The following is a 12,548-nucleotide window of genomic DNA, read 5'->3' on the forward strand; positions in this document are numbered from 1 at the left end:
CCATTACCAAAAAGGGGCTCGGCCTAGGTTCAGAACTACAACTGCTATTAACAGAACTGAACTAGAGTACTTGAATTCTCAAGTCTCCTGCTGACCATGGTAACTTTTGGAGCAGATGCTTTATGTATTTAGTATCATACATTATCTTTAAAACAAAGGAAAAACATTCAGACAGTATATGCATACACCCTAATGTTAATGTATATTCATTTTTACACAGCTCAATGAAAATCCATTCTATAAGCCCAGAAGCAATCCCATGGTTATTTCTGACCACATAAATACATCAGTTGCAGAGATCGCTTACAGTTACAGATCTTCTTGCATAAACTTTTAGAGTGGCACTTGTATAGTCAGTTGGTCCGGTGGCTTCGCAACACCTATACATACACAGGGACAGGTAAAAAGAGGAGAGATCTTTACCGGCCAGTAGCTGAGCTTACTGCATAGCAAGTCTGACATACAGTATGACATCTGCAGTAATAATACCAATATCAATAAATTAGATTAAATCAATTCAGATATACCTCCCATAGTATGAAAGCCAGCATTCACAAAATCAGAAAAAACACTATTCTGTTCAGATAGCATGGCGACAAACAAGAAGGTGTTTGCCACAGTAAAGAATCAACGCACTTTCAATATCCAGTATTGTTAGTAGGTTGTGGCACACCGATATTTAATTCCCGTGCAAGGATAACACCCTCAGACATTTTCCTAGGAATTGCCTTGATTAGCAGTCAGAGGGTAGAGAGAGATCCACCATCAAAAGTCAGTAACTTTGTGATTTCTTTGCTTGGGAATACCTGAAAGTGGTTGTTTTATTCCAACAGATGGCAGACATTTCAGTTTAGTGAGCCATGCAGTTGTTTTGTGAATAGGATTAATCACACAGATTTATGACATCCATGTTTCTGCAAGAGAGCAGGTAGTTTATTTCTGGTTTTAATACTTCTCTTTCATCAAAGTGGGCATACCAAGAAGTGCGGTCTGAAAGCAAAGTATCACAATCCCTTAAAATGAAGCTCCAGGTCAGCTCTCCAAACAAACGTAGAATCACCTTGCATCCACTTAACAAGTACAGAATTCACGAGAATACTTTGAGCAAACTGGCGAGAGCAAGAACAACTTTATGGAATGATTTGTGAGACCAGCCTCACCAAACAAAAAGCCTGAGTTTCACAAGCCTAAATAATAACACGACCTTTTTCTTTTTTTTTTTTTTTTTATAACAAAAGGGTAAACTCAAGCAAAAGTGGTTATTATACAGATTAATTAAAAAAAAAAAAAAAAAAAAGAAGAGTTGAGCAAGTGACTATTCAGTGTTTCACACAAAGCTCAACTCAATCATTTGTAAGTTTTGACTGGGCAATCAGTCCAAGACAGACTGTTAAAACAGGACTCCAAACTGACAAACCACTGCACTTGCAATAAAGCCGGTTTCAAAACAGCATTTCTAAGTCCACTGGCCTCAAAGTATTTTTACAGTAGTTTCAGTTGTCCAACATGAGTTACAAGCTGCTGTTCTATAGTTAGCACCACTCTTCTCCTGTGAAACATACTTCAGGCTTTCAGACTACTCTTCTCTTGTTCCACAAAAGTTTGGAGTGAAGAGCTGACAAGTCTATCCAATGTCTTTAGTTTTCCTCTAGACTGCATTCCTAGGTGTGCCATTGTGAGTCACTGCTTTCATATTTGAGGTGCTTGATTGATGGTTGCAGATTCTGTGGGAGGCAACACCTACTTCAAACACTTCATGAATGGCTTTGCGGAAGCAATGAAAATTGTAGTCTATCAGACCTGTCAAGAAGGAGGGGGAAGGGAGAGGAAAAACTGCGTTCAGCTAGGCACATTTACGTGATCAACACAGCTTCAGAATAAATATAAAATATTTCATTTAACCAACAGCTATTTTGCCACTTATTTCAGCATGAATTTGGATTCAGAAGATTTGACAAAGTTTTACTGATGCCAGTATTTATTTAGACTGTCTCAGTTTTTACAAAAAAATAAAAAGCACTCATTTGGAATGCAAGGTGTATATTCATAATTAAACAGCAGGTGAGGGGACGACGTAAGACTGTACCCCCAAAAAACATGCTAGTACAGAACGATGATCATCACTTCAATGTTACCTTGTACTTTATGTCATTGATATATATCCCAACTCAGGTCAGAAAAACTTTGAGATCAAATATAGTACAGTTGTTATAATAACACATCTGCTTTTTCTCTTTTTAAAGTGCCACGGTAAGTACTGTCACCATTTAAGACAAATACTTTGAAACTAGGGCCTACGCTGTCATTTCTACCTCATAACATATGCAAGACCATTCACACCATCATCTCCTACAGGTCCAAGCAACTATAGTTGGTCAGACCTGCAATGTATTAACCACTTTGTTCTAAGTTCCTACCACATACTGTACTAGCCTACCACTGTTGATTTCTTCAGTCATACATTAAAAAAGTTACATCAGTGCAACACATGATAGAGAACATGGCTATTCACAATACAGCAGCTGTCAAGCAGAACATAATAAGCGTTACTCCATTCTACTGATTCCACTATAGCAGATGGTAGTGACACAGGCCACATTAGCTTCACAAGTCCCTTCAGCAGAAGGACCACAATTAAAGCAATGATTCACAAGAACAAAACCAAGACCTTTTATACCTATCTATGGGAAAGGACAAAATCCCCCCCCAGAAAAAAATAAACAAATTTAGTTATGTAAAAATCAAGGTGACTTGTAAAGTCATATTAATATTTTACAGTTGATAAACACCATTAGATAAAAGCCATTCAATGGGGGGGGGGGGGGAAGTCCTTACCTTTGCGCTCAAAACTCTCTTCTCTAAGAATGCAAACTAATGCCAAAAACTTTGTTACTTCCTTTAAGTACAGGACCGTTGTGTTATTGAGCTTGATAATTGCCATTGACTCTTTATCATAAGCGCTTCCAGTCCCATCTTCCTTTAACCTAAGGAAGAACGAGTTCACCCAAGACATAATCTAGTAGGCATACGTATATAACTTCACGACAAATACCTGTTAAATGCAGTTAGAAGAATATTCCCGAATGGTGAGCAAGTGAAGAACCTGCAATGCAGGTTTTAATAACATTGTAGGAAAGACCATTATCACTCTTTAAGTTTCTCAGGAAAGCTAGACCTAAACAGAGTAGAGGCCTTCACTAGATCCTGTCTATCTTAGATGAGCAGTTAAGAGCAAGCTATCAGCTTGCATTCTTTTGATTATCAAACTAAGAGCTGTGGCTGTTTAGTCAATACTGTTTTCAGCTTACAGCTGTGCATTCTTAATGGAGGTCGTATAGTACATTAGTTATAGCATAGTTTACCTTCAACCCAGAGAGTCACTGCTACTCACTGTCTCACTGAGTTTACAATGCCACAGTAAGGTATCAGGTGATTGGTTTGAAGATTCTAATACAGGACTTCGACATAGAAAGGTCGATGGAGTGACATCTCGGTGACATTACTTGTAGTAAATTAATACAAAGGCTTCCTCAGCAAGGCTGGGGTGGGCAGGGCAGGGGGGGAGCATGGTGTGTGCAACAGGGAGCAGGACACCTTTTGGTCTTAAGCTAAACCAGCCTGCATTTACAAGAAAAGGTTAGGATGCTGCTTTCTATCTGCAAGTTATTAGTGTTAGTTAAATTACTGTAGAAGCAAAAGATGTATCGCAAGCTAATTCTAAGTATTCACTCCTGAAAAAACCCAAAGGAAACAGTTACACGACCCTGGGTTGACTCATCAGGAGAGGGACCATTAAATGTTGCGGTATTTCTTGGCAACACTGTATTTTCCAGGCTACAACCACAGTGCTAAAGTAAGTTAGGCTTCTCCAGAGCCACTTCAAAAATCCGTTGCAAAGGATAATTCAGCCATAAATTGTGAGAAACAAGCACCAGATGCATCCCTCAGAGAAAGTCAGCAAGAGCTGAGCTGACCTCGCAACAGCTATTCTGTTCAGACAGCAGCAAGTCTTAAAGCCATATGACTGCAAGTTACACTTAGAAGCTATGGCATGCTATCGACCCCAGTTACTTGCAGGTATTAACATACTTGCACCCACCATGCCAAACGAGACACAGTAGTATTCATATTTTAGATGAAACACTTGACTTTTACAAATGTCAGATGGCTGTCTAAGGCCATGAGTGGAGGGAAACAGAGTACAAATGCTCAACCCAGCTGCCAAACCATTTGGCTTTATTCTAGTTGCTTACAGAATCAATGTGCTCAACAGACCAATCAATAGCATCTTGCTGGATGACAAAGCCAGCACCACTTGCACAGTTTGCAACCTATTCTACAACTTTCATGGACTTCTTTCCTAAGAGTATTCATTACTTACCCATATATACAGGAAACATCTATCACTACATCAATCATGTCACAGCACAACTCATACGACTGCATGTCCACAGGGGAACTGTCTGTTGCGATGTAGATTTTGCTGACTACATCGAAGAGAAAAGCCTTTTCAATGCCTGAATTCTTCAGAAAGAAAAAGAATTTGGATGAATTTTTAAAATAACTACATTTTTAAAATCGCAAGTACAATTCATACACTTTCACATTCTTAATAGCCGAAAATGGTTTAAATACAACCAATTTAGAGGCTTAAGACAGAATCAAGATTTAGAGCATATAGTTTATAAATACAATACCCTTGTTGCCATGGTACATATCAATATTACCTTCTAGTTGATAAAACTAAAGCTGGGAACTCGATTAGAATTCTTTTTAGTTTATTATATACCGGATCATAATTAAGGTTACATTTTACTATGCTTCCAGAACCAAAATTCAGTAGGTTTCCTCTTCTGTGGTTCTGTTAACTCCAGAAGAGCCACACATCCACCTCCACCTGATGGACCAGGCTCAGAGACAAATTACTTCATAGCAGTATGCTGACACTTAAATTTTACATTTGTAGCAGTTCAGTTTCTGTGTGAGGCAGTTGCCATGTAGTTTAACATGAGAACAAATATAGTCAGCTTCTAAAATTATGACTCCATGAAGAGTATTACATTCTGGCAGTTATGGGTATAGAAAAGCACAAAGCAAATTGTACCATCCCATTTGTAACGGAGCACTTTGGCAAACTGCAAGTGCTCATACCGAGTTCAGAAGCCTTCTGCTGTTAAGCAAGTTACGACATATACGCTATGGATTTCTGGCAAAGTTTAGTTTCTATTTATGCACCAGAAGCATTCCTTATAGCTTCTTCCTAGCTAGTCTGAATACACAAGGCAGTGTCCCGAGGACATCCAGACAATTGTTTTGGCATCACAGCCATGCTCCATACCCTTGTGGCACTGAGCAGGGCGACCCATTAATGTGCCCTTTATCCACCGGGCCAGGTTATTACAGACAGTCCTCTACCAACAGAGGAAACAAGCATTATACATGCTTGTTTAGTAGCATGGGGCAACACATCTGACCCGCACAGCTCCTCTCAATCACAACTGTTTTTTTTCCAGATTGTCCACATGCCTGCAGCAGCCTTAAACGAGACAAGCTACTTCAGCCTTGTCTCCAGGGTGATACCTTATTTGATTTAACGTCTACAGCAGCAAATTCCTATGTCACAAATTCTGTAAGAAATGCAAACACTAAAAGAATAAGGGCAAAAGTCTCCCAGACAACATGAAATATAGACAGTTTAGTTCAAGGCCAAGTTCATATTATGGAAAAAGTCTCTTGCCGGTTCAGCTACATCAGACTACTAAGTGTCTTAGCAGACTAATCAGTATATTGTGCTGGCATAAAACTTCTGTATCAAGTTATAACCAGCCAAACTACACTTTGTCAGTATTTAGAGAAACCTGCACAAAGCACACACCAGTACAATTTAGCTGTCGTAAAGAGCTTCTAAGGCAGACAACCGGGCCAGCAGAGAACACCAACATGAGCGCTCCCACATCTCCCAAGGGCAGATCTAGCCAGTGTTCCTTAGCAGAAGGACTTGCTTTACCATTCCACGTATTTCACTCAAAGTTTTGTTAGATTAACACTTACAGATATAAAGATATTTAGTAGATTTTCCAGCGTTGGCAGTTGTGGAATGAGCTTCTGTACCACTTTACTGAAGGCTTCAAATATTGAATGGTCATAGATACTGGTCAAATAAAAGCTGAGATAAGGAGAAAAGGGAAAGGAATTAAAAAGAACGCAGATTCAAAAGCATTTCAGAATTCCAGTGGAAATGTTAAAGCTATGTTTTCTAACATTAAGGCCAGACGATTTAGCTGGGATGCCTTTATCACAATTATAGCTGGCCATTGCACCAAGAACCTAACTTCTGAGTAAATATGAAACAGACTTGCCCCGTCCCCGGGAGATGGGAGAACAGAGAGAAAAATGTGAACATGCTTTCACAACACACTTAGCCTACAGAATGCTTATCACAAAGGTGTTAAACACTCAACTAGATTTCTTCAAGTCCCATTCCTGGCCTTCCACTGTATTCACACTAATGCTGAGAGATACTGGCAATACTTCAAGGCCCCATTAGAATCAAAATAGCAGTAACAAGACAGAAAAGATAACTTGTTTTAAAGGTGTCAGTAAAAGACACCTTAAAAGCAAGCCAAATATCAAGTAAGAGACTAAGTTTTTAAAACCAATCACACTGAAGTCAGTGCTGGCCAGAACTAGAAGGCAGGCAGCTTCCCCTCTCCTTCCGCTGCCCCTGCCCCTCCAGGCCACATGTACAAATTCAGCGTGAATGAAAAGTATGCAAAAGGACCGTGAATTATCAGCGAGTTTATAAATATATCTGTTGATTGGAATCTAATACAGTAGCCTGCCTTGTTCTAGTCAGCCTAACAGCGGAGGCTTGGCCATAAATTCAGCAGTGTATTTTATAACAAGAGTTTGTGCAACATTAAGAAATTAACAAGGCCTGGCTCCAGTCCATCCGCTATTACATCTAAAAGCCATTAGTCTGTATGCGTATTAGCAACAGTAGAATCACATATGCCAGAATCTTTAACTCACCTAAGGTGAAGTTTTTCAAGCCCAGCATCTGCAAGGTCATCATTAGCCCTCTGATGAATATCCCTCTGTGTTTCTATTTTATGGTCATCCGATAAACCATCAACTTTATGAATAAAAACTTCAAAGTTCATTTCTGGGTTGACCTTGTAGGCTTTTGAAACTGTAATGTGGAGTCTTGTTAAAGCTTCCATGTAGTCATCCTGTAAATCAGTTTTGGCAGGAAAGAATCACAAGGCTTTACCTCTGATAATTATTTCATTCTGCATAAGGACAAAATATTTCAGTGCAAGAACTTCACTTCTGTAACTAAACAGAAGTATGGGAGAAGATAATACCTTGGAGTGTCAGAAACCCAAGTAGTTTAGATTCTGTTACATAAATAAGGTTGCATTAGCTATACAAGGCTTAGCTACACAGAACTAGGCTTCAGAACAACGGGCAGGTTACACTACAACTCTAGCAAAAGTCGGCAGCAATCTCCGAGACAGTTCTAATAACCAGGTAATCTTCCGTGGTGCAACTCCTCAGTTCATTAGAAGCTACCAGATATTCAATAGTACCAGTACGTGAAACTAAGGTCAGCAGTGTGCTGTTACTAAAGGAACTCCACAGCAGCCAAGAGCAGAAGGGATAACTCAGGCCGCCTAGCACAGCAGGGTCTCACTATTATAGTAGAAAAGGTAATTTCGAAGTACTCGCTCCTTTCCACTCTCTCCACTGGGAGCGTATGTTCCAGTCACTTCACAAAACTAAAACCCACACACCAAAAGTTAGACTGCCAACGCATCCTTTCATACATAACAGATGTTATACAAACTTCTCTAAAACCACAAATTATTAGCTTCTCAGTCATTCCTCTCACACACAAAGCAAAAAGAAAACTTCCTTGTGATTCTTAGTGATTTGCATTTACCTGGGCATCAATAACATATATTAGAGCACCTGTTCCTCTGAAGATCATCTCATAATCAAATGTTGGATCAAAAAAGTCCATCTGTCCAGGAAAATCCCATATTTGGAAATTCACAAACGAACTGTTGGAAATATCGTCTTTGTAGATCTTGTTGGTACTTTCCAAGAACAGAGTCTCATTGGGAGACATTTTGTGAAACACCACCTGTTAAAAGAACACAAATAATAGACTCAACTTTATCTAATTAGAAAAGACTGGTAAAAGTTCTGTGACTTGAATCTTACAAATACGTTTGTCCATTCTAAAGTGTACAGTTTCCTTTCGGTAAATAGACAGCTTCCCGCATCAGCTAAAGAAACACCTACCCTCAGCCGGATCCAAGCAACCAAATACAGTTAAACGTGTTCACAAGTCTAAATAACACTACTGCCTAAAGACACAGGCATCCCAGTTACACTTTCTTCCTTGCAAGTCTAACACAGTACTTTCAAATTCTGCTATATTAGCCAATTCGGATCTGGTATAAAGCCACTGTGTTAATTAAGCAACTGCAAGCTTTTAAGAACTGTTCCTTTCCAGTCTTAGAAATTCCTAAAGGAAACTTTGCTTTTAGTCTGGTGTCAAGTGTTATGACCCAATATAATCTGATCGTTCTAAACAACAATAAAAGCGTACAAAAATATCTTGGGTTTAGAGACCCGAATAGCCAGGTAGTTTGCCATCTATTAAAAACTACATTATGTTTGCCGATCCTCTCCTTTCAAGTACCCCAAAGAAACGATGAAAGCTTTTGTGCTAGTTGGTACACAGTTTAGCTGCAGCGATGAAAAACATACTCATTGCTAGTAAACAAAAAGCCCCGCTGGGATTTTAGCCCTTCCCAGAACAAACAGAACTAACATGTAATCCCACAGCAAAGCAGCCTGTAGCAAAAGCAGTCAGTTTCAACAGCAAACATTGTGCTAAAGCAACTCAACCATATATTACAGAAGCTACTACAAACATAAGGTGGTCGAACACTAGGACTTCAAAAAGAAAGATGTTTCTATATAGCACTTGGTAATCTATTTTTTTCTTCATGTTTCACAGTCACAGAAGTCATCCATTAAGGAGACTCTGTCAAAAAAACTGCAAGACAAACAACTCCACACCCAGCATAGTTAACGGATTGTTTAGTCAGGTTCAAAGCAGTACGTCAGCCTAGATTTTTAAGACCGAGGGGAAAAAAAACACAGTTCCTCAAGGCAAACGCTTGAGGAAGCCAGGATCTAAATGAGGCTTTAAGCAGCAGGACATTTGTACGGAAAAGTAAGAACAGTTCTAGGTACGTAGTTTCTGTATTGCAAGGACTAGAAATTCCTCAGGGTTTGCACCACAGTTCTAAAGCATTCCGAAATCAACGTTCCCTCTTTGGAACTCACCGTCTCCCACAGGGAGCAGGACAGAATTAGTGAATCCAGTTTAAAGCAGATGAGTCTCTAAGAAGCAATGCCATCATCCCCCTTTCCCCTTCTTCCCAAAGCAGCGCATTTCATCAGACTGGTGTTTCCCATCTGTTTTTTTACACTAACAGGGGAGCCAGGACAGTTTTAATCAAATTCCATTTCTATCGCCTAGCATCTACCCCCACTCTTACTTGCTTTACACAGCTTTGATAAAGCAAATAAAAAGACTGTGGAAGCATCTGATTGGAAGTGCACAGCTAACACTGATGCCAAGCAATTTTGACTAGGCATACGCAAGCAGAGCAGACAAAGCTAGCAAAATTCTAAGAATCTGCCGAGTTTCCTCACTATGACTTTTATCATTCCCAAGTGTTCCTTTTACACCTTCAACATCCCAACAGTCTCATCAACTTCCTGGCAGACTTCCTGCTTTTACAGTATTTTAAAAACTTTTCAGTCAGCTTGAGCACTCTTAGCACTACACTCATTCATATTTCTTTTATATCCCTCTGAATTTCCTATTCGCAGCTCACCTGTCACGCCCCCTGAGTTTTCAGCATTATTTTTTTTTTATTATTTCCTGATGTGTCAACCTTTTCTCTACAGCTGCACTTGGTTTTATTTTTTAATTGCAGCAGGTAAGCTGTACTCCTGATGCAGTATTTCTGAACTGCCTCCATGTTTCTGGACTGCCCTTTTCTTGTTTGGGTTTTTTTGTTTTGGTGTTGTTTTTTTTTTTTAAACTCTCAATTTCTGTCTCAATGTTTGAGTAGTTACCCTTCCTTGGATCCACGAGTTGAGTTTGTCCAACACGTTCATTCCCACTACCTTAAACTTGAATGGACTCTCCAGGGAAGTATGTGGTTGGTTTGGGGTTTTTTGGGTGGTTTTTTTTTTTTTTTTGGTTGGCCTGATCCATACCAACAAAAATTTCCCAGACCACCAAACAATAATCTGACACATCAAGTGACAAACATGACTTCCACAACATCCCTACTACAAGGGCTTCTGATCAAATATAACCTGCCACCACAAGGCACCTTATCGGGTACATTGTAGCAACACCGATAAACTGCAAGAATATCTAAGGCAGGAATTGCAAGTTTCTGAGAAAGTAACAAATCTAGGATAGTTTCCCTTTTTTTTGTTTTTGACAGTTTGTCTGCAAACATGAATAACTGGTTTATATCTGAGAAATCTACATCCTTTTCCTCAGAAAGTAAACAACCAGAGAGAGAACTTTTTCTTCACTACGCAAGTAACCCTTGTAAGAACACTTCACTGGGAGTTGTCCCAGGCCACCACAAAGCATGCCGCAATGAAGTCTGTACAGCCAAAGCAGGCAATTTGCCCGTTATAAACAACCAATCTCCCCACTGCAGCACAGGATCATTCTGCGCATAAGAATAGGCTCCTTTACCTATAAGTCCAAATACAGAATGGGTTTTCATACTCCATTTTTTTCCCAGTCACAATAAACCCTTTTTTCTTTTCCTTGAGATAGTATTAGATTATTTCTATTGCCCTGATGTCCAGAGAGGAATTTGTGCAGGCAGATGAAAGGCGGTCCCTGAAAAGAGAGAGAAAAGGTACAGTATTGCAAGATTGTGCCGAGAACCTAATAACTGGAAGCAAACAACTGCTTCCCAGGTAACAATGAAAAGCAAATTCCAAAGGATTCCCTAGCAGCAGTAAGATGTACAACCATTTTGTCATTTGTATGCTTTCCACAATCTTTGCTTTAATTTTTTGGATTTCTTAAGCTGTGATAATGAATGAGATGGCCTCAGAAACAGCAGATGTCTTTTTTTACTAGAGGAGAGATTTGGGGTGTGTGGGGTAATGAAGGAAAAGAGTAAGTACAGCAAAAGGAGGACAAGATATTCGCTGGTTATTAGGAGCACTACATTACATCTTGCTGTATTAGAGCTTGCTACAGAAGCATGACAGACAGCTGGTTCCGCTCCCTACTCACCCAATTCAATTCACTTATTTAACACCTTCAAAGAAAAATGGGTATAAATAAAAGGTTTACAGCAGCTCCAAACAAGCTGCTGCTTTAGGTTTTACCACACACAAAGTCCTGCCCCAATATTATATTTATGCTAATCTTATTAAGGCAGAGCAGCAAGTTTGGTGACCACAGGAAAAAAACCCAACAAAAAACAAACAACTGAACAAAAAGAAAACAAACAACTGAACAAAAAGAAAACAACTGAACAAAAAGAAAACAAACAAAAACACACACACCCCCACACACACACACTCCAAATCAGGTACTCTGTTTGAACTCTTTCCAGGTTCCTATTACATAAGGACAGTACAGTAAGTCCAGCTACACAAATCATAATTCTGCATGAAAATCTCTGAAGGATTTCACACTTGGATTTGAGAAAGTTTGAGGCCCCTAAGTCTAGAGCTTGAGCACCACCGCATTTCACTAGTAACACCTTCCCATAAAGATATAACCTAAAAACTTTGTAATAGAGACTGCAAATACAAAACTTGCACTGAAGAACAAAGATCATTCTTAGTGCTACACTTCTCTTGAGCTACGTGACAAATGAAAATAGTCGGTTTTGTCTTTTCTTTTTGTTAATTAAGAAACACTAGCGACCTCACAAAGCTACCAACAAACCGAACACACCGAAACTGTTTTATTTCCTCCTCAACCAGCAACTCTCGTTTGCTCGGTCTAGCGCACCAAAGGAAACCAGAGGCTGCCTTTCTGCTCGTACAAAAGCAGAAGTCTCTTTCAAAGGCCCAAAAAGCAGAACAGCTCAAGTCTTCTTCGACCAGGAGCGCTAGCGAAACGCCACACACCTGTACCGCTCACGGTGCTCTCACGTCCCTAAGAAACCATAATAAATTGCACACCAACGTCTTCACTTTTTATTTTTGATGCGCTACAGTGAAGAACTACTACTATGCTACACAACCTTGCACCGGATCGCGGTCCGCTCTGGGAAGGAGCTGTCTTTAAGCCCTACCTTCGCTCCAACTTCTCCACACGCGCCCGCGTTAAAAAGCAGAAACAGCCTGAACAGGAGAACGGGGGCGGGGAGCCGCCGGCGACCCCTCACCTTCTGGATGGAGGACTTGCCGCTGCGCCGCAGCCCCATCAGCAGGATCCGCGGCTTGGAGTCCGCCCCGCCCGC

At 40.0% G+C, this 12,548-nt stretch overlaps 1 protein-coding gene across 1 annotated transcript; it reads right to left on the bottom strand.

Moving 5' to 3' along the window:
• Positions 1-1,233: 1,233 nt before the first annotated feature.
• On the bottom strand, positions 1,234-12,542 carry RRAGC (Ras-related GTP binding C). Its single transcript, XM_009879866.1, has 7 exons — positions 12,474-12,542; positions 7,946-8,149; positions 7,033-7,232; positions 6,052-6,166; positions 4,382-4,524; positions 2,836-2,984; positions 1,234-1,800 (listed from the first exon to the last, which is right to left on the bottom strand). Exons 1-7 carry the CDS (start codon positions 12,510-12,512, stop codon positions 1,649-1,651), a joined length of 1,002 nt encoding a protein of 333 aa, XP_009878168.1. The 5' UTR covers positions 12,513-12,542; the 3' UTR covers positions 1,234-1,648.
• Between the last annotated feature and the right edge of the window lie 6 nt (positions 12,543-12,548).

This window comes from Charadrius vociferus, unplaced genomic scaffold (assembly GCF_000708025.1).
Source record: "Charadrius vociferus isolate BGI_N301 unplaced genomic scaffold, ASM70802v2 scaffold562, whole genome shotgun sequence".
Taxonomy (NCBI): domain Eukaryota; kingdom Metazoa; phylum Chordata; class Aves; order Charadriiformes; family Charadriidae; genus Charadrius; species Charadrius vociferus.

What these genes read in the sequence shown, in the direction of transcription:
- RRAGC (XM_009879866.1), bottom strand. Translation starts at nt 12,512, where the DNA reads ATGGGGCTGCGGCGCAGCGGCAAGTCCTCCATCCAGAAG. An exon ending in CTTGAAAAACTTCACCTTAG is followed by an intron (nt 6,167 to 7,032) that starts GTGAGTTAAAGA and finishes TCCTTATCTCAG; the next exon opens with CTTTTATTTGACCAGTATCT. An exon ending in TACTAAATATCTTTATATCT is followed by an intron (nt 4,525 to 6,051) that starts GTAAGTGTTAAT and finishes TTCTTTCTGAAG; the next exon opens with AATTCAGGCATTGAAAAGGC.